This window comes from Eulemur rufifrons, chromosome 7, assembly GCF_041146395.1.
Source record: "Eulemur rufifrons isolate Redbay chromosome 7, OSU_ERuf_1, whole genome shotgun sequence".
NCBI lineage: Eukaryota > Metazoa > Chordata > Mammalia > Primates > Lemuridae > Eulemur > Eulemur rufifrons.
This window is the reverse complement of record NC_090989.1, coordinates 14,825,021-14,850,000: the sequence shown is the minus strand read 5'-3', so window position 1 is coordinate 14,850,000 and position 24,980 is coordinate 14,825,021. Positions and strand designations below refer to the sequence as shown.

The following is a 24,980-nucleotide window of genomic DNA, read 5'->3' as shown; positions in this document are numbered from 1 at the left end:
GTGTCAAGATACCATGTTGCTAGGTCCTGGGGCAGACACGAAGCAGAGAGGTGACTTGCCTTCAAGGGGTTTCTATGGACAGATGCTGAGCAGGAATCTAAGTGGTCTAGCAAGTTTGCAGTGCATCGAAGGGGCTGGCTGCAAGGCTACAAAATATTAGAGAACAAAAAGAAGAACTGGATTTGGGATGTATTGGATATTTTTAGGATAATACATGGAAAAATATCACAATCCTTAAAGGATGAAACAAAGTTTAAGTTTGGAAGTGTCATGACCCAGGCCCACTGGTATCTTAGTATTAACTCCACAGCCTGCCTCACTGGAGAATTTTAAGTTCATAATTTCCTCTTGATTTGTTTTTAATATAATTATTTTCAGAACTATTGCCTGTGGTCACTTAATCACCCACACTGCTTGAGTAAGAAGTATGTTTTCTACAGCATTATCTTAGGTCTACCTACAAGGTGGTGAGCCACTGGCAGTAGCATTTTCTGGAAAAATAACTGTAGTCTAGGAAGTTGACCTTGAACAATTTACTCAACCTCTCTGGCCTCAATTTCCTCATTTGAAAAGAGAAGGGAATCCAAGTATCTCTAGGGGTAGGCGTGGGTGGGCGGTGGTGCTTAAAATGAAAATCTGTGGAACTGAATACATTTTTCGTTCTTTCCCTATTTTCTAAGCATCTATCTGACCTATGTAGCCCAAAGACTGTCTCTGCTCTGCGATTATTTTGGGGAGCTATCTTGCCAAGTGGTGCTTATTTTTCCAAAGAGGCATTGGCATATACTCAGCAAAGTGATCTGGAAATGATTTAAAAGGCAGTAATTCTTAGCACCAGAAGCTTTGCCATTGGGTCCTTTGAATGCAAGCAGGAGTGTTAGAGTAGTGTTAAAACACCATAAAGCCAGTGAGAACATATGGAATGCTCTCCAGTCATAAGGTTTCAGCAGTAAACAATAGCAGGCTGCTGGTACGATGGGGAGAACTGGGCTTGAGGTGCATACATTATCTAAAGTGAAGAGCAGGGCACACTGTGAATCATGCAGAAAGAACTGGGCAGACAGTTCCTCTTAATAGAAAACCATTCTCCAAACCCCTGGACACCTTCTGGAAAGTGTACAGTGTCTCCTCATTGAGCCTTGGGGAACTGGGAAAACAGCCTTGTGGTCCATCCCACCATAATGGGATAAACCCGATTCATTACTGTGGCTTCTCCACAGCTGCAGGGCGCACTGTGCAGGTTCCTACAAAGCTTATGAATAGAGCTTTAATTGACAATACCATGCCAATACATTTCAATTAATGTTTAAACAATATAATTAAGTTTTGAATTTATACACTCTTATAACCATAGTAGTTTGCTGAGCTGAAGAAATGAATACCAATATTAATGAACTTACTAATTGAAACAGTATGCTGAGTAAAGATGCTGTTGCTTAAACAATATCATTGTCACTTGTATAGTAATTTTAAAATATTAATCGCAATAAATTAGGAGGCCTATGCATTCAAGATAAGGTTTTTTTTTTTTTCCCCAAATAGACCATAAAACCTGGCAACCACCAGCCCCCTGATATTCTGGCATTTTCCCCCCAGATATGCTCCCATCAATGAGCTCACTACTTCCCTCCTTGGAATGATACTTTTAACTTCATCTTGTTTCCATATTTCATACTTTGCACTTACAAGTGAGCAATTAATCTAATTTTTTGTGGCAAAAAGAAAAGCTGTCTAAACACCAATGCGATTCTGCCTGCTCTGCAGAGATATTTTAGGTTCTTTCTCTGCAGGATTCTGAGTGACCTGGGGAGCGTGAGGACTGGTGAATATTAAACAATGACATGATGCTGTGCTGTAAGACACTGGCTTGTTATAATGCAATAGACCTACCTGAGCCTGGATGTAGATATTTCAGCTTGGAATTCCTAACAGGTGCTTAAATAGCCAGTGTGACAGCAGTGTCAGCATCAGGAAGTCTGGGGGAAAGATTAATATATGACCTATACCTATGATAATCTGAAACTGCTATATCCAAACCACTCTCAAGAAATCAATACTGATCTTTAGTAAAATGTTAGAGAAAGGGAAAAATGTGCTTAGAAACTATGTCAGAACTTGCATGTAGAAGAGTAGCCTTATGCTGAAATGGGAAAGCTCGTTTGGGGTTTATGCTCATATATGCCAGGTTTATATTGGAATGAAAGATATGAAATGATCCTCACACTGAAGTTTTCTAATTAAACTTTTTATGGCTGAGAGTGGACATTAGGCTGCATTGCAGGATATCATTCATCTTTCAAAGAAAAATGCTCTATTTGAACTTGTAATACAATGACTGGGTTTGTATTATAACCTTAGAATTTGCTTTCAAGAGTATCTTTTCTTGTTATTTATTTATAAAAAAGCCAAATGACAACTTAAAAAATGTTAATTCTTAAGAAGACAGAAATAAATCGTAAAATGTAAGCATGCATTCTATGAAGACATTTGGTCTATTTAAATCCTATTTATGATGGACATAATTCCTTAGTGCTAGATATTTTTCAAAAAGTAGGAAAAAATGTCAACTACAAAACTAAAACCCAACATACTTATTAAAAGCCATAGTAATCAAATTTTCATGTTACTTTCCTTAGTTTGACCCATTAATGTCTATAACTTTATAAATTTAGTTCAGGTTAGTGAATGATTTTTAAGCATCTATCTAGTGAGGGCATTTGCTTAGATGCAGTGATGGAGCTTTATTTTTTCCCTTTAAGAGAATGTAAAAGGATACTTCAAAACATAAATTCAAAAGCCTCTCTAGAGCTAAAGATGATTATGCAATTAGCTGTTTTTCATTTCTATAACACTAGCTTTGACTATAGACTACTAAGATGGTAACCAAAAAATCATTTTACATCTTAGCTTTTGGGTGCAGAGAGATTGAGTTCAGGGTCTCAAACTGCCACAGTAGGAAGTAAAATGAATGGGCACACCTATTCAACCAGAATGTGGTTCTGGAGAATCACCTCTGAAATACATTTGGTGTCTTTATAAAGTAGAAGCAGGGATGGATTCCCAGGTGTAGAGAAGGTGAATGCCATTGAGAGTACAGTCTCCATGACAGTGCACCTGTGAACTGCAGAGGTATTTTCTATATTTTTATATTTTGTATGTTTTATTATCATGCTGTTTGCAAGTTTGCATTAATCTCTTCCCAACCAAGACCCAGTGCAAGAAGACAATGGAAGGAGAGACAAGGAGAATGAGCTAAATACGGAAGGGCTGGTTTATAGATGGTACTGTCAGTGAGCAGGGAATACTGAGTGGACAACATTGACGTGTGTGTGTGTTGGGAGGTGCTGCTATTTTAGTAGATGTAGAATGAGTGGAGTCAGAAAGTGTAGGGGTCTGGGTCACCAGGAGCTTATGGTATAACAGACAAAACAAAGAGAAGAAAACCACTGAATGTTACACTATTCTGACATACTCTGATGACAAAAATAAGGTGATTTAAGGGTACCTTAAAAGGTCAAGTGTAAAAGGGTGCTTTCAGCCTCTGTGCTGGTGAGAACTTTCAGATGCTGCTGCTATGTTTTTTCTCCCACTGACTTTGGTCAAGTCATCATAATAAATAATGTATTTGCTCATCAACAGTGTCTTGCCTGTTCTACTCATCAGCATCACTGCCTAGACAGAGCCACAGACTGGCAGGTACGGAAACTCACTTCTCTGCTGCCCTGTGCTGCTTGCATTGCTCCACTGGTCCTAATATCACCCAACAGGTATTGGCCTCAGGGCAGAGTATGCAACAACAAATTAACACAAGATTGCTTGTTAGAGGGTACTTCACCTTAGGGTAGTCATTTATTAAATGGCTATTCCAGGGCAACATTAACTTTACATAGAAGCCAATAATGAGAAATATGCCTCCAAAGGTGAATAATCTATTTTTTCTTAATTTGATTTCCAGAGCAATATTTTCTTTGTTTCAAGCATGGTTTCTCAACCTTGGCATTTCTGACATTTTGTAGTGGATAATCCTTCATTTTGTGTGTGTGTGTGGTGGGCACGGGGAGCAGCACTGTCTTGAACATTTTTGGGCGTTTAGCAGCATCCCTGGACTTCATCCACTTGACACCAATAGCACTCCCCACTCCTAGCTGTGACAACCAAAGAAAAATGTTTGCAGACATTGCTAGATGTTCCCTGGGGGACAAAATCTCTCCCAGTTGAGAACCATTGATCTAGAGTATTAAAGTATCAAAGGATAATATCGCTATACATACTCTCAATATTTTATTTTCTGAAGTAAGGCATATGGGAAGAGAGCTTTGGTCCCTATTTAAAGTATAAAATCTGGGATTTAGTAATATTACACTTTATAAGGTGTAGAGAATTTTGAAATATTCGTTTCATGTTGAATATGTAAATATTCACATGTGAGAGCACAATTTATTCAGGTTGATCATGTCTGCCTTGTGAATCTTTAAGACCTTTCCAGCCTTGGTTATTTTTCCAAGTTTTCTTTATAATTACACCAGGGAAAGAGTTACCTGGCATTAATCAAAACCAGACAGTGGACAGTGACAAAGAGCTAGCATGAAGAAATATTTCTCTTAGAAATTCCTAGAGGGAAAACAAAAATTGATTAGGGGAAAAAGTTCACTGAGTTTTGTTGAAAGGTGAAAAGATTGAAAACAAGTAGGGAACATACAAAAGCAATTATTTTTTTATGTGGTTTATCTAGGGATAGCAAATGTTTAAGCCAATGGAAAGATAAAACAGCTGTTTCAAATTCAGCATAAAAGATATATAGAAAATATGATCTACTGAAAGGTACGAATATCCTTTAAAGAATTGTATAGAGCAGAATGGATAAACATAGAGTTAAATCTCAAAAAATTAAACCTCAATGGAATCATTGTAATAGCAGCATAAAGATTTCATGCCTCCAGGCTCTATATGTGAACAACCTTTCCTTTCGCTTTATTTCTAGCATTGTTAACTCTCTAATGTTTGTAAAAATAAATTTCACAAAATTTTCAAAGCATTTTTCTTTATTCCTGAGGATTTCACAAACTTTTTATTCCAATGTTTTTTATTTGCTATGATAATGCCTAGCTAACTTTTTTCCTGTTTTGCATATCCAAATGTTCCAAGGGTCAAATATCTTGAATAATTTATTATTCTTATTAAAACACTTTAGATGATTTATTAGTTAAGCCATGGCTTTTGTTGTAATATAACTCAGAGAAAATGGATAAAGAACCATTTTATCTTGCTTGGAATATTGATAAAATTAAACTAATACTAAACATTTTGTCCTTACTCTCTTTTAAAAGTAACTTTACAAATAATTATTAATAGAAGACATTTATTTGCTGAGTGGTTTTTATGTGAAAAACTTGAGAGAATAGAACACTAGGCAAAACTAAAAGTGCACTTTAAAGTTCTTAATTTTTGTCTACTTCTAGAACATACAGAAATCTGATGCCAACCTACATTTGTTGTGAATTCAGTAGTTCTTGAACTTACCTTGCAATCACAAAGAGTACACAACTGACTCCCAAGCAGGCTAAAAGTACATACATCCAAATATCTGGAGACAGGGGGTTGAGGAAGGAGAAGACACCCGGGTTGGTACCATTGGGTTTCCGGTAGAGAATGCTGATGCCCAGGGTCATGAATGGTTTGGAGAAGTCAATGACTTTCTCCCGCACATAGGTGATGGTTAGAGGAGCTACTGCCAGGTCAGCCTTCTGCAACGCAAGTCCAAAACTGTCAGGTTAGTTAGCTTTTTTGCAAATGTCTGGACTGTTCCTGAGAACCCCCGATTCCTATTCTCAACTCCAAATGCTTCTCACACAAGCAGCTTGTGTGGTGATTGGCTCTCATACAAAAACAGTCCATTTACACAGTTATGTTTATGAAATAGTATTTACCAGCAAAGAGAAACCAAAAATATAAAACACACACACGCACACACACACACACAGAGAGACATATATGCATCATTCTGGAACTCAATGAAGGAAAAAAATGCAGAAGGATGTCTTTAAAAAGGGCATGTGAGAAAAAGAAGGAATGAACAACGCGGTCATATTAGTTGACAACATGAGATTTTCCTCTGAGCTGAAGACTTTAGAATTCTTAATTTAAGAATCACTCAGGTTTATTCTTCAGTATAAAAGATGCACCCATAAATTTTTATCATCAATTTTTACCCTTACTTGCTTTTCTAAGTAAGCAAACTCCATTTCTAGGTTGTTTTCTAGATTTTTTTAAACCATTTTTATGTTTCCAAAAAAGGAAACATTTCTTCTGACACCATTTTTTTTCTCTTTTCATTTATTTCTTCTTATTATGCATTTTAAAAGACACATTAGATGTTTTTTTTGCTTACGTGATCTATGAGTTCTTTAACCATCCCATTCCACTCTCCTTTGTCATTCTGGGCTCCATATTTGCCATCCGGGACTAGTTTAACATCATAAATAAAACCCAGGATGTTTGACAATTCTTTCAACAGATCCAGGCAATATCCTTCAAATCTGTCATTTCCATACAGGGGCTTATCAGATTTCCTGTACATCACATAGGGTTCTTCCTAAATGAAACAAACCAAATATGAAAACCCTGTTGTAATGAAAGGAAGAACTTATTCCGTCAGCAGCCTGAAGATATAAAATATTTGAAAATGATTTTGAAGAGTTGAGAGTACTGAAGTCAGTCACCCACTTTCCTACCTACATCCTCTACAAATACAGAACACTTCATGTATTATTTTTTCTTTTCCTCCCGCATCTTTGGATGAGAGCTTTTCCTTCCCCTGCTGGGCGTGAAGCTGTGAGTGAGTGGTATGATGGAGACACAGCCACATTTAGATTTGGGTCTGAGAAGAGGGCAAGGCTCAGAGGGCCATGGGGCCCAGATGCCTGGCCTCCTGCTGTGCCTGCACCCAAGCTTCCTCCCCATGAAGCTTCCTCCTTCCTGGCTTTCATCTAAGAGCCTCGTCTTAAAAAAGAGAAATCTAAATCACCAAATATCTCCTCTCATTCTTCAAACTTCGTATCTACTGACTATTCTCATTTCCTCATCTAAATTCCATCTCATTTTCACTATTTGCTTACTATCTATATATTTTGGTTGGCTTCCTTCAGGGTATCCTATTCCAAAGGTCATTTCTACGACTTTTATGACTTTTATCATCAGTGGTCCTATTTTCTTATATGAAATCACCTCAAATCTCACATCTGGTAACTCTTTGCTTCTATGCTTACATGATAAATTCTCATCCCATAAATAATGGACATCCCCCTACTATCATGGATCTATAACCTTACTAATTCTCATTTGACTGAACGAAAGTTCATTTTGTTTTATGAAATTATAATGGTTACTCTACTGCTGACATGTTCTTTACAGGTAGGTTTATCCTCAAACTGATAGTTGGGTTATGCAAACACAATGGAAAACCCTACATTTCCATAACACAGTTGCAAAGAAAGTAATGACCAGAAGAAGAAGTGTTTTTATTTTAGATGAAGGATTCTTACAAGTTAATGATTTCAAAAATAAATTGATTGGACTTTATGAAGTGAAATAAGGCAGGCAAGTCTGCAAGTGAAGATTTCAGAGAGGTCTAGCCCTGCCCAACTCCCCTTGAGAGAGAAAAAGGAGGAGAAGAAACAACCAACTGGTGTCCAGTGGCTGGATGGGGTATGATCAGTGTTCCAACAGGAGGCAGGGGTTTTGAAGAGCAGCTAATTGAAGGGCTGTTTTCCAGAGGTGTTAGCAGAGCAAAGGGAGCCAAGGGAGGTAATGGTGAGATTTTGGGGCAAGATATACGCATACAGGGAACAGCCTCATCAGGAAGCCAATACTTCCCAGGGCTGAGGCCAGAGTCCTCCAGAGCTGCTGGGCCCCAGAAGTGAGGTCACTGACTGGGCAGGGGCTACTGTGGAAGGCCAGAGGCTCTGTCAAAACCACTGGGTGGCAGTTGGGAGGACACTGAGGAAGAACTTCTCTTACTTCTCTTCTCCTATTTCCCTGGTCTCTTGCCAGAGCCTCCTTGTGGTTGAAACCAAGCAGAAGCTAGAGAGCAAGGAAGACCAGCTGGGTGGGGACAGAGACCCCAGCAGAGCCGGGCTGAGCATGGATTGAAGATGGGGGATCTTCTGGACGACGTTGGAGGCTTGAAATTCAATTCTATTTTAAGTACAGGATTTTAGTGTCCCAGATAAAAATAAACATGTGCAGACAGAACTGTGGGTATGAAAAAGACACTTGGAGAATCCATCAGAATCTAGGATAAGAGTCTAGATAAGACAGCCAGAATTCCACAAAGTCAACTTACCAGAATGGTGGTGACAATGAGTGTTCGGTTGGCCAGTGAATCGGTGATATTGTTGGATTTGTCTTTGTTGCCGTCCGTCATGTTAAGCCCACTGTTGGAATTCCAAATCCCAATCTACACAGAACACAGTACATCAGAGGCTGCTGGCTGTCAGTGATGGCATTTACACTACACCAGGAATGGGCACAAAAGCTCACAGTTTGGGATATGAGGGAATCACAGTGGAAGCTACCCAATGTGGGAAAATGAAACAATGGAGGAACGAATGTGTAGGTGAAATAGGAGAAATCTGTGCTATCGGGGGCATGGTGGAAGGGTCTCTTTGTTTTTAATTTATTAAGCTCATTATTCTTTTGTAAATTAAAAATATTTAAGAATTCTTAAATGAATATCAGATTTTTCTTCCAATATATATTTGTTGAGCACCTACATATGTATCAGGCACTATTCTAGGCATCGGGATACATAGCAATGAATAAAACAGACAAGAATTTCTCCTTGTGTGGAGCTTACATTCTACTGATACAAACCTGCTGCTGCCAAAGTGGGATCACTAGTGTCTTTAAAAGTTATGAAAAATGGGATGGAAGGAGCAAGGTAGATGGTGGAAAGACTGGGTATCAAAAAGGGAAAGATAAATGGAAGAAAACGTGGATGAAAAGTATACTAAATTCTAGTAGACTAAGCCAATGCTAGGCAGGGATGCCTCTCGCGGACGCCAGGAAGGCTGTATTCATACCTCTGTCAGACCTTGCATCTTCTGCTATTATTATCTGTTTACCTGTCTTCTCTGTCCATTTGGCCATGAACTCCTTCAGTGAGGGTACTCACTTTTATCGTTCATTGTTCTTTTTATCACAGGATAAACCATGGCAATTGGTATTCAGTAAAGCCTATTACTCTTTTCTAAAATAACGACCGACAATTTTCTCCAGTGGCCAAGTCACTCCTGGGTTATTAGGGCCCTGCAGAAGTATATTGATTTGTTTAGCCTCTGGGGGACCTCAGGAGAAGAGCCTTAGGGGAATGAGCTATTTGTCTGAATCCTGTAGGCATTTAGTGCCAGGCTCATGCAGAGCCATGCAAGTGGGTTTCAGAGCTGTGTGTTCTTGGATAAGATGCTAACCTTTCTGAGCTTCCGTTCTCTAAGTATGAAGTATTTTATAGAGATAATGAGAAGATCAGATGAGATGATGTATGTGGAAGTGTTGGTGTGTGTTAAGAGCTGTACATATGATATTAATAATAATAAAAGACATTCAAATGACTGCCTCAGTAATTTCTTCAACCTTGCCCTGTTGTGAAAGAGTTTGGTATCATTATTTTTAATTCATAAGATAATAAAGTAAAAGAGCTATGGGAAAAGAGGGGTGGTTTAGGAATGAACACTAACACTTGGACATACTTTGCGGTGGACAGGGTGGATCTATGCTTGATTCCTAAACAGATTCCCTCAATGGGAAGGTGAGTGGGACTGTTAGGCTCTGCCCTGCTTTGCTTTTCTATTTCTTTGATTCATTGCCTAAATGTAGCACGTGGAAATTCATTTAGCTTGACAAGTAGCCTTTTTAGAGACATAAATGCTTTGAGGAAGTTTCAAGGACTATTACACATTCACACATTAGTGTAAACTATTTCAATTTCACTGTTGTTTTTTCTATACTTAATTAAGGTTAGTTGACTGGAGAAATAAAGAGGTCTACTTAAAGGGGGTAAGGAGGTAGTTTTTGCATTTGAAAATATTGTGATCCTTCCTGAAAAGAGATACTTATTGGGTTATTGGCTGGTGCCCTTAGTAACCATTCAGTATTTCCAGATCTAATGTGATGACTGTCATCTAGAATGTACATTATACATCGGTTGATTGAGGGCAATTCAGTTTTCTTTGACTGGCCTGAAATCCAGGAAAGGGGACAACATTTTCTTCTCTTTCTTCTCAATTTCTACCCCTTCTTTCACTTTTCTGAGGTAGAGATTCTTGTTTCTAGGAAACATAATTCAGGCTAAATACATCTGACTATTGGTTTTCATCCAAAGCTATGCTTTAGGTTGGGCTCCTAACTTCATGAAGACTGTATAAACTGGGCCCTGTCTATATTTCTAATTAAGCCTTGACTTAGGCACTGAGGAGAATGGAATCTAATTTTCAATTAGATAAGTATTGAATGTTAGAGAAAATAACTGTTTTTAGCCACTTTGTTAAGTAACAGAATGTGTTTTCTTTAACTCATTTTAATTAACGTCAAGGGTGTGTGTGTTTAAAGGAACTACACTAATATTTGAAACTGACGGTGTTGAATGGCCTAGAAACACCATTCCCTTCTAAAATAAAACTTGAACTTCTAGATAAATACATCTCACTGCTTGATTTCTTTTGTCACCTCCACTAAAAGTGTGAAAGGTAAGAGGTCATTACTGCTGCTGATACAATCAACTAAGTCCCAGAGTCCCGTTCAGGGTGAACTTGCTTCCATAAAATGAGAAAAAGGTGACTATTTTTTCCCTTCTATCTGTATAACAGACTATCCTCCAAATGTAGACTAGAAGACTATAAAATTTAATAAAGGTCAGGCTATTCCTGGGAAGTGGACTATATGCATATGCAATTTGAATGACTTCAGTCTTCTGTTTCCAAACCTGTAATCCGCAAAACAGAACAGCACATATGTGTTTGTGTGTGTGTGTGTCTGTGTGTTTTTTAAACCTAAAAGTAGTCAAGTGGCTTTACGTGTTCATCGAAGTGAATGAATATATTGTAGCAAATGAGTGTCTCTCTCTGAAGAAGTCAGATCTCATGATTCATGTGTGCTGGGGGAAGGGATATAGTTAACCAGATACCTGGACATTTGGCACTACGGTTTTGTTCTGTGACTTTGGAGGAGTGCCTCCAGGAAGCAGAACCTCAATTTTCAAACTGTATAGTGAAAGCAGACAGCAGTAATTTACCAGTGAGAAGTAGTGGAGGGTGGATCAATTATTTGTGGGGAGGGACACTCAAAAGCTAAATTGTCTGGCCTTGACTTCTTTCACTTTGTAAGCTGACATGAGAGCGCAGCCATTTGTCATCTAGGACAACTGAGCAAAGCATTTAAAAATGAGTGCCCAAATGACATTAAACAAACTTAAAAAAAAAAAAAAAAAGAATGCAACAAAAGGGCATTCAGAGAGTGACTAGTATCTATCTTTCAAACCTACAGAGTAAGTGACTCACATAATTAAATATCTAGCGAGGAAAGATACAGGTGTATCTGTTTCCTGTATTATGAGCCTTATTAACACATATTTTAGTGAGGGGTGTTGTAAAGATTGCTACATTCCTCTTTTGGGAAGAATTTCAAGGGAACTATTTGATACTAAAAAAAAGAGCTCTGAGGAGAGCTTTTGGAATTTAAATATGATGAAGGTGAATCCTTCTCTTTTAAGATAGAGTCTTTTTGGGAAAGTTCAATGTGTTTGTTGGGTCTGGATGGGTTCTCTGTGCTAGAACTCAGGTTACTGTGAGTTGTCGATAAACAGTCGTAACACACAAAACAGCTCACCACGGCATATGCAGCTTGCCATGTGGGCTACGATGGGTTATTAGGAAGGAAGAGACATAAAGGCATGAAGGATTAAGGCCCAAGAGTTACATCCCCGAGAAGTGGACATGGACAAAGATTTAGTAACAAATAAAGGGCATTCTCCCTCCCTTGCATATGATTTCAGAGCTTGGATTTCATTCCCTAGGATATTTGGATTGAATTAATTCTAAGTGCTCAGAATCTCAAGCTGGATTAGTGCAATCGGTTTCTTTCTGGGTGACAGTTGGGTTCATCTATTTACTAGCAGCGAGGAAACTGGATTGCCTTCTACATGACTTTCGTCACCTGGTTCATCGAAGATTAAAACAAGGTTATTAAACCTGTGTTTTTTAAAATTTAAAAGGAGGAAATTTTTAAGCACATCTACTGAGTGCCACTAAGAGGGAGACAAGCTTTTTGGCTACAGGGGGAAACTGTGTACACGTTCTGTGACTTAGCTGACAATTTGAAAGAGGAAAGTAAGTCTGACAAAACTGGTCAAGTTGAACAACCTGCAGTAATTTAAGGACTATCCATCAATCCACATATCTTTTAGCAAGTAGTTTGAGAGAGAAAGGGGGACAGAGAGCATGAAAGACAATGTTTGCCTATCACTGGGACCTTTTCCAATCCGAATGTTTTTAACGTCTAACAGTTGCTTATATAAATCCATGCACATTTCATTGGCAATATGATACTGTAAAATAAACTATAAAATAGTGGGTGTTATAATTTACAAGATAATTTCATTTTTCTTCCAAAGTCTCTAATGTTTTTATCCTCTGGAAACTGTGGTTCCAAAACAAATTGCAAGGCAGTATGCTCTGATGAAGATACTGTGCAAAACAAAGACAGCTCATAAGAAAAGGGAATTTCTGAAAATGGCTCATATTTTGTGGTGGTGACATTGAAGGAGGTGTCCTGGCCTTCTGAGGCAGTAGCCTATCTGACTAGCTTAACAGATCAAACGTATTGTTGTTTTCATGCCCTTAGGGAGAATATTTAGTGATTTGAGAAGGAGCACAAATGGGCCAGTGTCTGCTTCTATTGCAGTTACCTGCTTTCAGTCCTAACAGGGACTGATCCTGCCTGGGAGAAACAGAAATAATCTAGGGGGAAATATTTAATCCATCATTATTTAATCCATCGCAAGCCTGTTTTCAATTCACCAATAATGTGGAGAGAGAACATATTCAATCACCTCCGCCCCCCCCACCTCCCTTTACGTAGAATATCATCTCTAAACTGCACTTGGAGAGCTACTAGTCTGGCAAAACTGGAAGGATGCAAGTTTTTCCAGAGACATTCCCCACCACAGCCCCCAGGTTTCCTGCAGTTGTTGTCAGAGTACAAACCTTCTTCCACACTTTATACAAGTGTTTAGACACTTCGCCAGCAGCCTTGGTTTTCAGAGGGAAAAATAAAAATAGCACTTAATTAAAACGGAGCATGGAACCCAAAAGTTATCATGGTGTGCGAGTGCTAGGAGTGTTACATTCCCCACCCATTGTATGGAATTTTGCATCTTAATTCAATGTAAAGCCTGGAAATAGGTACAGTAAAGAGATGAATCAAGACTTGGGTATCACAGAAGTTACTTGGTGCTAAGACTTGATTTTTACTTTTCCTTTGACACACCAAAAAATGACTTAAAGTGCTTTTGACTATATATGTAGCTATGCTGCAGTGTTGGGGTCTTCCTCATTACTTAAGAAACCCTGGTTAAGGCATTTGTAACTAAAATCAATCAACTAACCAATCAGTTGATCCACACACACAGCCACACATACATTAATCCAGAGCAAAAACTGAAGCATGCTTGATGACTTATTGTTTGATTATGGGCTTCCAGGAACTAGAAACTGGAGTGAAAGTGAGAAATGGGCTTTTTCTAATAATTTCCCTATTGACCCCGAGAGAGGCTGACATGAAAAGATTGGGCATTTCCTCCCTTGGCTCCTGAGAGAGATGTGTTGGCTTCCCCTATTGCCTGAAGGCCCAATCAGCCTTCTCAGGAAGTGAGCCCAAGTCACCTGGAGAGAGAAAAGTTATTGCAAACAATAAAGAGAGAAGAAACAAACAGAAAACACTTTCATCTAATTCGATTTTGCCTTTGATGGAAAAACACCAATAGAGTGTGCATAATATTGCAGTGTATAAATAGCTGCAAAAGCATAACAATAGCTCCATCTATTTCATCATCCATCTGAGCCAAAAAGATGTTTCCTTAACAGCCTTTCTTCCCCCTTCAGTGCTATACATTAAGAGGAGAAGGGAGGGGGAGAAAGACGTGTGCTTCAAGGAGCAGACATTTTCTTTAAAAAAAAAAAAGAAATTATAGGCTTTTAGAGCACAAGAAGTATTCTTTTCTTTTCTTCCCTCCAGCCCAAATTTCACATCCCATTATGGAGGCTGGGTGGAGGCCTTGTGCTCTGTCAGAGCAGGTTGTTAAACCAACAGAGGAGCAAATCAGAGCGAAGAAGCAGCCAGAGACAGGGAGAGAGAGAAAGAGAGAGGGCATTTTCAAAATGGAAACCCTGCAGGTAGAATATGTACTCTCAAAGCTGCAAACTAATTATTTTCTGCAAACATTTCACACCAGTGGTCACCTTCTATTACATTCAGCTTAATCTTTGTTTCAATTAATGCTTTTTGGGGGGAAGGGTAGTTACAATCTGCAAAAAAAAAAAAAAAAAAAAAAAAAAGTGTCCCAGTTAACAGAAGCAACAAAATAGAAATGAAAACCTTACCTCATTTTAAAAATCAGCCCTACTATTTCTAATTAAGTAAGCAATCGATTGTTCCCAAAGCCACTCTTACATTAACACACTGTTTTATTTACTACAGTGGAAACAAATGTTGGATTATAGAATTTTGGTGCATAGCTGATTGTTTTGGGGGTTTCAAATTTTTTCTTCTTGAAGGTTTTAAAGGGCAAAATCTTCACACTGTAAGTGTTAATTCCAATGTATAGTCATGTATACTAAAATTGCTATAATAAAATAAACTGAGAATCCAAATTCTTTTATCATTATTATTTAACTAAATAGTTTACATTTGCTTACTCTAAGTAGTAACTAAAATAGAACTTTAAACTTTGAGAGATTGAGAATTACAACTAAAATAATCCTAAAACGAGAACCCAACATTAAAATATATTTTTTGGCATTTCTCCTAAAATTAAGAATGCAAAGTTAATTTACTCCAGTAAGCCTCTTCTATCCTACTTTATTCTGTCCCTCTGTCACCAATCTCAAAATGGAGTGTGATGTGCAATTAAAATTAATTTCTGAGTAACCCTTGGATGCCATTCCACAGATAAACCATTGACAGCTTCTGATTTTCCAAGTCTACACTCAATTTCTTAAAACCTTGATATATGAGCCTAATGACATTCAATCATAAGGTTATATATGTAAAATATATGCACACTTATTATATAAACCAAGCACTATTTAAGCATTAGTTAGCATTGCTATTAATAACACAATTTAAGAATCTAGCATGTCAACATCCATCTGCAGATGAGGGAGATAGTTAGAAAACTGGATGTAAATGAACATGCTGAAAGAATCACTTAATCATTCATCCACTTGTCTGTTCAATTCACCAAAAATGTTTGAGCAATGCTATTTATTTTATTTATTTATTTGTTATTGAGGAGGTTACCTTTTCAGTTCCTTCTTCCTTGAGACTAATAATGTCCAGATCAAAATCCTTCCTCAAGCCATTGGTTTTATTGAAGGTGATACGCCCAGTCAAGCCATCCCACCGAGCCTGTGGACAAAAAGGAATGTGGTGTTGTTACTGTTGAACACTTACCGTGATCCTAAAACCATCAAAATTGTAATGCCTCGAATTCATCACAGTATCCAATTATTTGGTTTCATCACGCTGTTATAAACCATCGCATTGGTTCAGTGATTCAACAGCAAAATACTCCTCCATTTTATTAGCACTCATTTATTTTGTCAGTTCTAACATCTTAACACCAGTCAAACCTGTAACAGTGGTGACCTAAATGGACAGTACGGAAAGAATTACTGTAAAATCGTCTGCACAGGGAGTAAACAAAGTCCGGGAGCGCATCATACTCTGTTTTTCAAGGTCAATCCACATTCCCTTCAAGGCATTGCTGAGGGGAAGTGCATCCCTCCTTTTCCTTTTTCCATGAAGAGGATATATTCCAATGATGTATGATCCAATTTTTAGGGTGTTTATGATTTAGGCCTTCTAATGTTATTTGGGTGTTGTAATTTCCTATGGCTGCTGTAGCAAATAATCACAAACTGGGTGGCTTAAAACAACAGAAATGTATTCCCTCACAGTCCTGGAGCCCAGAATCCAAAATCAGGATCACTGGGTGAAATCAAGGTGTCTGCAGGGCCATGCTCTCTCTGGAGGCTCTGGGAGAGACTCTCTTCTTTGTCACTGTCTGTTTCTGGTGGCCTTCAGCATTCCCGCTCCTTGTCTTGTGGTTGCATCACTCTGATCTCTGCCTCTGTGGTCACACTGCCTCCTCTTCTTCTGTCTGTATGAAATTTCCCTCTGTTTTTCTCTCATGAGGAATTTATGATTGCATTTAGAGCTCACCTGGCTAAGCTGGATAATCTCCCCATCTCAAAAACCCTTAATTTAACCAGACATCAAAGTCCTTTTTGCCATATAAGGTAACATTTAGAGGTTCCAGGGATTGGGACACGAATCTCTTCAGGGGGTTACTGTTCTGCCTACCACATGCATCAATATCATTTTAAAAAATAAAAATTATAGGCCGGGCACGGTGGCTCACGCCTGTAATCCTAACACTCTGGGAGGCCGAGGTGGGCGGATTGTTTGAGCTCAGGAATTCGAGACCAGCCTGAGCAAGAGCGAGACCCTGTCTCTACTAAAAATAGAAAAAAATTATATGGACAGCTAAAAATATATATATATAGAAAAAATTAGCCGGGCATGGTGGCGCATGCCTGTAGTCCCATCTACTCGGGAGGCTGAGGCAGGAGGATCACTTGAGCCCAGGAGTTTGAGGTTGCTGTGAGCTAGGCTGACCCCACGGCACTCTAGCTGAGTAACAGAGTGAGACTCTGTCTCAAAAAAAAAAAAAAAAATAATAAAATAAAAAAATAAAAAGTAGTTAGCTCTTCACAGAACTCATACTGGATATCTTTGGTGATTTCATTAAATAAAAAATAATGGCCCTTGAGGGTGTTAAGCTTCAATCATGAAGTGGTTTTTGGCAACCTTGTTTATTTGAGTTTCACTTACAAAGGGGAGAGAGAAGAACTCAGATCTTTGTATACGCTCAGCTGTTTCTCTCCCTTCTGACTTTACCAAATGTGTCAGACATGTATAAAATGTGAAGATCCTAAATAATTATATTATATTTGCAGTTATTTGCACCACGTGCATCCACTGAATGGGTACATTTGGCCAGGAGGCAGAGCAATGCAGTGGCAAGAGCATGAGTTTTTCATAGAGCTGAGTTTGAACGTCTGAAGTGCGACTCCAGGCAAGTCACTTAACCTGAACCTGGATCATCTCAGATTTCAGTGTTTGGTCCATGCAGAGTATTTAATGGCACTTAATTCTTAACACATTGAAAGCATTTTAATTTTTAACCATCATTATTTTTACAAATCTTACTTTCTTTCCCCACTCTCATAAGTCTAGAGTTTGGATGTTAGGACCTTACACATCAGGACCCAGGTGTCTACTTCTTCCGGCCTATACTGCATTTCATTTTAAAAATCACTGTCAGATTCATGGTCCCAAAATACAATTTTCATATTCATGCAATATCCTCCAGCACATAAAGTACATAATGGATTCATGCAAATTCGTCTAAAAGTCTACTTAAACATTGTTTCTGGGTGCATCCATGAGGGTGTTTCCAGAAGAGGTTAGCATTTAAGATGGTAGGATTAGTAAAGTGGATGGTCCTTTCTAACGTGGGTGAGCATCATCTAATCCATTGAGCTTGAACAGAATAAAAACGCAGAGAAAGGACAAATTTGCTCTCTGCCCGACTGGTGGAGCTGGAACATCGGTCTTCTGTTCTCCAGCTGGGATTTACGGCATTGGTGCTCATGGCTCTCAGGCCTCTGGACTCAGACTAGAATTATACCACCAGCTTTCCTGGGTCTCCAGCTTGCAGCTGGAAGATTGTGGGGATTTCTCAGCCTCCATGACTGTGATCCAATTTCTCATAATAAATCTTTCTGTGTCTATTTCCTACTGGTCTGTTTCTCTGGAGAATCCCGAATAATGCAGAGGTCTTTCAAAATTTTGCCTAACCTACCTCTCCAGAATTTTCCACCACTGCTTTTTTATGCACAGCCCCAACTGGAACATTCCTGGGCTCTCTAGCCTCTGTGCACTTGTTCACCACATCCTGCATCCTCCACTCAGCCTTCCCATCTCCATCCATCCTTCAAAATTTGATTATTGTATGATTTGGGTCCAGGGTCACAGCTCTCCCCTTTGAAGCACAGGGCTCTCAGCCTATATGCTGCTCTGACCAGTATTGCTTTATGTTTTCACGTGTAGTTTTGCAATCATTACCAGTTATCTTTACACTTTTCAGTTTGGAATCCCTAACATCCTCAAATGGATTGGAAGCTTGACAACCAAACCCCATTCTCTTACTTAATTGTATTCTCTTTAGTACCTAGAAAGATGACATAGCCCTTAGGCACTTTTAATTTTTTCTTGCTCTAATTTGTTCCAAAAGAAAATTCTATTAATTCATATATCTCACTTTTCTGTGTTTTTTCAATTATAGCTTTCTTTTTTAACTTACAATTCTTCAACTCATGCATAAATGGTGAAAATATTCTTGATTGGGAGTCAAGAAACTGAGTTTAGGCCGGGCGCGGTGGCTCACGCCTATAATCCTAGCACTCTGGGAGGCCGAGGTGGGCGGATCGTTTGAGCTCAGGAGTTCGAGACCAGCCTGAGCAAGAGCGAGACCCCATCTCTACTAAAAATAGAAAGAAATTATATGGACAGCTAAAAATATATATAGAAAAAAAATTAGCCGGGCATGGTGGTGCATGCCTGTAGTCCCAGCTACTCGGGAGGCTGAGACAGGAGGATCGCTTGAGCTCAGGAGTTTGAGGTTGCTGTGAGCTAGGCTGACGCCACGGCACTCACTCTAGCCTGGGCAACAGAGTGAGACTCTGTCTCAAAAAAAAAAAAGAAACTGAGTTTAATCTTTAAGATACTATCAAGTTGTGTGACTTTGGTTGAGTCAATTTGCTCTTTTTTAGGCCAGAGAGAAGAGTATATTAAGTGAGAGTTTTATATAAAATGAGTTTTAATTCTGGAATTCTGCAACCATAGAGGAGATACAAAAAATGAGTTTAATGTAGTTGACAGTCATTTGTTAAATACCTATGATCTGTAAGCGAGGCTATGTAAAGCATAAAACATAGTTGCCATCCTCAGGTTTTAATGTAAAACATATTGCTATCTGGTTGGGGAGAAAAGACTACAGAGTTTTGTTCATTTATTTCTTTCACTATTAATTCATTTGGAAAAAATTCACTTAATGAGCATTGTTCTTTGCAAGAAGCTATGCTGGAAATACTGCACCTAGCAGCTTACAGTTTAGTAGGAACAAACACATTAATGCATTTCAATAAAGCACTGTAGGTGTGAGGATAAAGATTTGCACAGAATATTGAAGAAAGAAGAATGGAGAAGAAGCACTTATCCTAACTGCAGGGAAAGAAGGACTCATCAAAACATTTCTGAGGGCAAGAATGTGTAAACTCTCAAAGGATGAGAAGTTGGCCAGCAAAGATTCACAGCCTGGGGAAAAACACAAAATAAAGAATGAATTATAAGTTTGCCATGGGTCTATAATGCAAAGTAAGAAATAATGAGAAATGACCCTGGGGAAGGAAAGGTTGGTAGGTATCTGTTCATAATGGTGTTATGAATCATGCTAGTTTGCTTGGCCATTGCTGTGTAGATACTTGGGAATCATAGGAGTGTTTTAAGCATAGGAATGTCATAGTCAGATGTGTATTATAGGGAGATCATTTTAGCAGAATTGGGGAAGATGACTTGGAGAAAGTCAGGTTGTAAGCAGGGGTTTGGTAAGCAGGTAGTTCTCATAGAACAAAATATATGGAATCATATTCATGTGCTCAGATATGAACATAGGGACAGCCCAATTCCTTCATCTCCCTGTCCCACCAACTTGCACACCTTTGAATATTAATGGAATAGTGCAGTGGCATCATCATAGCTCACTGCAGACTCAAACTCCTGGGCTCAAGCCATCCTCCTGCCTCAGCTTGCTGAGTAACTGGGACTACAGGCATGAACCACCACACTCAGCTAATTTTTCTATATTTTATAGAGATGGGGTCTCACTGTGTTGCTCAGGCTTGTCTCAAACTCCTGGCTTCAAGTGATCTCTGGCCTCAGCCTCCCAAAGTGCTAGAATTACAGGTGTGAACCACTACCCCGGCCCAGAAGTACATTAAAGTTAAATTAATGTCAGGAAATGATATGTAGACAGGAAAAGACTCTAACTCTCTCTTCTAAGCAGTCTACGTGGCAAACTAGATAGGAGTTGCTCAAATGCTATAACACATAAAAGGAAATGCTTCTACAGATCCTTGGACCTAGTCTCCAGGGTTTATTGTCAAGGGAGACCATAACACCAAACACCAGCACTAGCTTTAAAAATGAGATGGGATATTTTTATGGTCAATAGTAACACCGATTGTTACACTGGCTGAGATATAGGTAATCATGTCTCTGCAACAAGACAAAAATAATTAACAAAGAACGCAAGTAGAGAGCATCCTCTTGTGTACGCACCTCCCAGCATTGCATTCTCCTTTTCCTCCCCATCACATCCCAGTTCTAGTTTTTGGACTCTGTTCCCTCCTTCTCACTTTGCAAGCCAAAGGCTGACTTTGTGGATTGATGGGTTAAGTGAGAGCCATGAAATAAGCTGCAGTGTTAGGGTTGTAGCATCTGCCCGAGAGCTGAGAACAATTTGTCTAAGGCTTTGGTTCAGTGGAAATCACTACTGTGTTAGACGTTTGGATTAAGTCAGTTTTCAGGACCCTTCTTCATGCTTCCAAACAATGTGCAGTTCTAACCCTCCTCCTGATCTGTTTGGAAGGAGGTAGTTATCTTCATTAAATTCTACAGGATTTTCAGAAAGCTTTTTTCTAAAGGCAACTTTTCCTTCATGGGGGTCATGTTGTGAGTCAATTAGGTACATTGTGCAGAGTTTATGGGACTCTCTGAAAATGTACAGAATTGGTAGCATTTATCTCTTAATGTAGCATGCAGCTCATAGCAGGGTCTTAATACCCAGTTCAGAAATCCAATTTCATTTCCTAAGTGTGTCTATTGTGTCCCTTTGTTTGGATTTTGTTGCATTGGTTTTATTCTTGAACTTAGTGTTCCAATCACTGGTGCAGAGTAATTCCCACTTCTAGCTTTTTTTCCTGCTTATCCAAGTGGCAAAAAAGTTTCCTTTTCTTGCTTTAACAATGCTTCCTTCCCTGCCTTGAATATCTACAAAGACTCCCTGCCTGGTTCTTCACTAAACTGAAATATCTTTTGACCTTCAAAGTCAAGTTTCCCTCACTGTCACAATTACCCATATCTTCCTGCCTCTCATCCTTAGATGAGTTGCATTTCTGTGTATGTTCTTTGTTTTTTTGCAGACTTATTGTTGATAAACATTTATTAAGCACCAACTGCTCTATTGATTAAGGTGAATATACAATGACTAATTCCTGGATATGATGAATAAATTCCATAAAGAATCCATTTTCTGGGACAAGGCTGAAGCATATACAATTTAGATAATGATATATAATTATATTATTCATAATTACAATTTGCTTGCCTCGTGTAGAAACATTTACAGAGGGAACAATCACAATATACTTAGCTGAAAACAATACTTAAACTATTGTCCCTATTTTAGGATATAGCTTTAATTTCTACCCTGTATTAGACCTTCTTGACAACAACTGCTTCATCGCAGCTAAATCAAATAGTGTGACTTTTCTTCTTTCTCTTATCAGACACATTATCTCATGGTCAAGAGACAGGATTCAAGAGGTAAAAGAAGAAAACACAAAGAGTTCATTAATGTCTTGTGTGTTCTTTCTCACGATGAAATTTATTGTCCAAATAAAATACACATATTTTAGTATTGGGGAAGTAAGTGTCAGCTCTTGTAATAGTCAACTGTTAATGTTTGTTAGTTAAAATGATTGCTTTTATTCATTTCCTTTCCTAAAGGGAATTGAAATATGTAAAGGAACATAAATCTTTATTTCCTAGAATTTTCCTTGACACAGCCAATCTCATTTGCCATAGGGAATAAAATGTTTCCTATTGAAAGACAGAGACTTCTGGTTTGAGAGTGGAAAAAATGTGATTTCTAGTAGACATGATCTTTTAAGAACAGTCATTTCTAACATTTCTTCATTTATGTGTTAGAGACTCTGCTTTTTTTTAAAGAACATTGTGAATAGAAGGCTCATGGCAAATCCAAATATTAGCTTCCCTTGTTAGACCAAGGTGAGGGAAAGAAATAGTTTTTAAATGATTATTATGTGTGTTAATAAAGGTTTTAAAAACTTGAAAATAAAATGAAAAAAATATTGCATACCTATTCTTTGTCATGGAGGCCATTGTTCAACAGGCTCACTCAAGGGTGACTTGATTCTCCCATCCAAATACTAACCAGACCTGACCCTGCTTAGCTTCCAAGATTCAGGCACATTCAAGGTGGTATGGCCGTAGCCTGATTCTCTAAAGAAATATATCTATTTTTTTAAAATTTACCATTGTTTAGGGTCCAGATTCTATGTAGTTACATGTTAATTTATACGTTTTGTATGTGGCAGAGATGTGAATGATTTCTGTCTAGGAGAAAAGGTAACCCCAAAGGTTATAATTGCATTGCTCTAGGACAATCTCCAGTTTTTCCTTCACTGGTGGCCTCTAGAAACACTGTTCTCTGATCGCCTTGGAACGAGCTTTATCATCCTGCTGGTTTATATATCTCAGTTAAATACATCTTCCATCTTTGCTTTCTTTATATTTATTTGTATTAAAGTCACATATATAACCATTTTAAAATTGTACTTTGACTGTTGTGGAGATTGTCCTACCAAGGTGCTCAAATTATACTCATCTGCCAGAGCCAACTTAATGAGTCATTTAAGTGTGCAAAAACATCTTATTTTGCCTCTAGTCCTGGAGCAAACTCCAACCAGTATTAAAATTTACTTTTTCTGTCTCTGTCTCTGTCGTTTCTTTCTTTTCTTTTCTTTTTTTTTCCTTCTGATTATACGTTTTGATTCTGAATTTTGGCCAAGTCTGTCAGTCCAAAAGTGTCTTGCCTAACGTGTGGTTCAACTCATTTCTTCTCCACAACCAGGTGCAGGGAACTGTGTGTGGTCTCCCACCCCTGTGCCGCCCCACTGCCTAGTGGAGAGAGCACTTTGTGTCTCCTGGTTTGGGCCACAACCAAGTATAGAAACTAGTGGGCATCTGAAACTAGGCGAGTCTCAAGAACATAGTCCCGGGGGCACCCGGTGCCTACGTAAATCTAATCTGCACGTGGCTAATAAGTGATTCTCCGTTGGTGGCAACGATGACTGGGAATTTAGCATTTTGTTCTCTTTATGTGGTGATCTAGCAGGTAGATGCAGGTAATCCAATTCTTTGTAGGGTGAGAGAGGACTGAAACTCTGGTTTGTAAGCCTTTTTCTTTTGTCTGAGCAAGATTATATTTCAGGTTCCTGGGAAAGGAGAACCACTCTTTCTTTCCCTCCGAGTTTTTGTGTTCCACGTTTACTTTCAAGCCGTGACTAAGGCTGCGGAACTGAAGCTGCAGCCGCCCCAGTGACTGTGCCTGTGTGTGGAAATGAAAAAAGTCTTTTCACCCCATAGTGTGAGTGTGAAATACGGTCCTACCTTCAGAAGGTATGAATGAATTCCATAGCAAACCTTACAGATTACAGGTTCTTTGTTTTTATTTATACATTTGATTGCTTATATCCATATTTCCAGGATTCTCATGGAGAAAACTGAAGTTTTAATATTGTATTGCTACCCTTAAAAAAAAAAACTTGGAAATTACTGGCTCAGAAGCATTTTCTATATAAACCCCCAAGTTCATGCAACCAAAATGCATCTTTGCCCATATTTGATTTTTTAAAAAAATAGCTAAAAACCCATTACATGTCTTTTCCCTAGTTGAAGTTCAAATGCACATTTTTTAAAATAAATTCGTTTTTTTTTGTTTGTTTGTTTGTTTCCTGATAAAGAGGCTGGTTAATCTGAACTTTTTATATTGGTTTACTGTTTAGGTAAATACACGCTGTCTGGGGTATGGGCACACTTGTAGCTTTGCCTCAGGCGGTACAAAGGCAATTTCTGTGACCAAAGCATTTGTACACCCATAATATTCTGAAAAAAAAAAAAAAAAAAAAAAAGACAGGTGGAAGCTACATCTTACCAAAGGAGAAAAAAAACTAGCATCATCACATAATGTTTAAAATGAAGAAGATGTAAAATTATACGTAATTATATTGAATTAGAATTCTGACAAAATTTTTATATCAACTGTATTTATGCTTTTTGATGTATCAGTTCAAATATAATTTTCAAGTTTCTATCAAGACTTTGAGCTGATTTTAAATTAAGTTAACTTATGGATAATCTTTAGATACCTGGACAGTTTCTCAATAAGAGAGAATGCTGACATGTTGGTTAGCAGATGTGTGTGTATCTCTCTCTCTATATATATCTATAGGTATATTAATAGTTTTATATGTTATAGAGAAACTGTAACATTGAGTCATGTTAATGAACATGTTTGTTTTTGTGACATTGAAGATGACATTCAAAGAATATATGTGCTATAAGGGGTTGTATTATGCATGATCATGTATATAAGGTAATGGGCTATACTAATGTTTACAAGGTGAAAAGAAAACATGTTCTAAATTATGAAAAAGTATAATGAATAGAAAAGCATGATTGTGTATGGTATAGAAGGTTTGAGGAAGCTGACTTTTATT

The 24,980-nt window shown here is 38.2% G+C and overlaps 1 protein-coding gene across 10 annotated transcripts in view; it reads right to left on the bottom strand.

Annotated features, from left to right (window-relative positions):
* Positions 1-24,980, bottom strand: part of GRIK1 (glutamate ionotropic receptor kainate type subunit 1) — a 376,197-nt gene that overhangs the window by 39,866 nt on the left and 311,351 nt on the right. For 5 of the 10 annotated variants that reach the window (XM_069472388.1, XM_069472390.1, XM_069472391.1 and 2 more), the window contains 5 exons: positions 15,571-15,678; positions 13,257-13,301; positions 8,342-8,455; positions 6,389-6,592; positions 5,521-5,744 (listed from right to left, as the gene is read on the bottom strand). In XM_069472388.1, coding sequence (XP_069328489.1) covers positions 5,521-5,744; positions 6,389-6,592; positions 8,342-8,455; positions 13,257-13,301; positions 15,571-15,678 — 695 coding nt within the window. The remainder of the gene's footprint in view (positions 1-5,520; positions 5,745-6,388; positions 6,593-8,341; positions 8,456-13,256; positions 13,302-15,570; positions 15,679-24,980) is intronic. The other 5 variants (XM_069472389.1, XM_069472392.1, XM_069472398.1 and 2 more) reach the window with 2 other exon arrangements.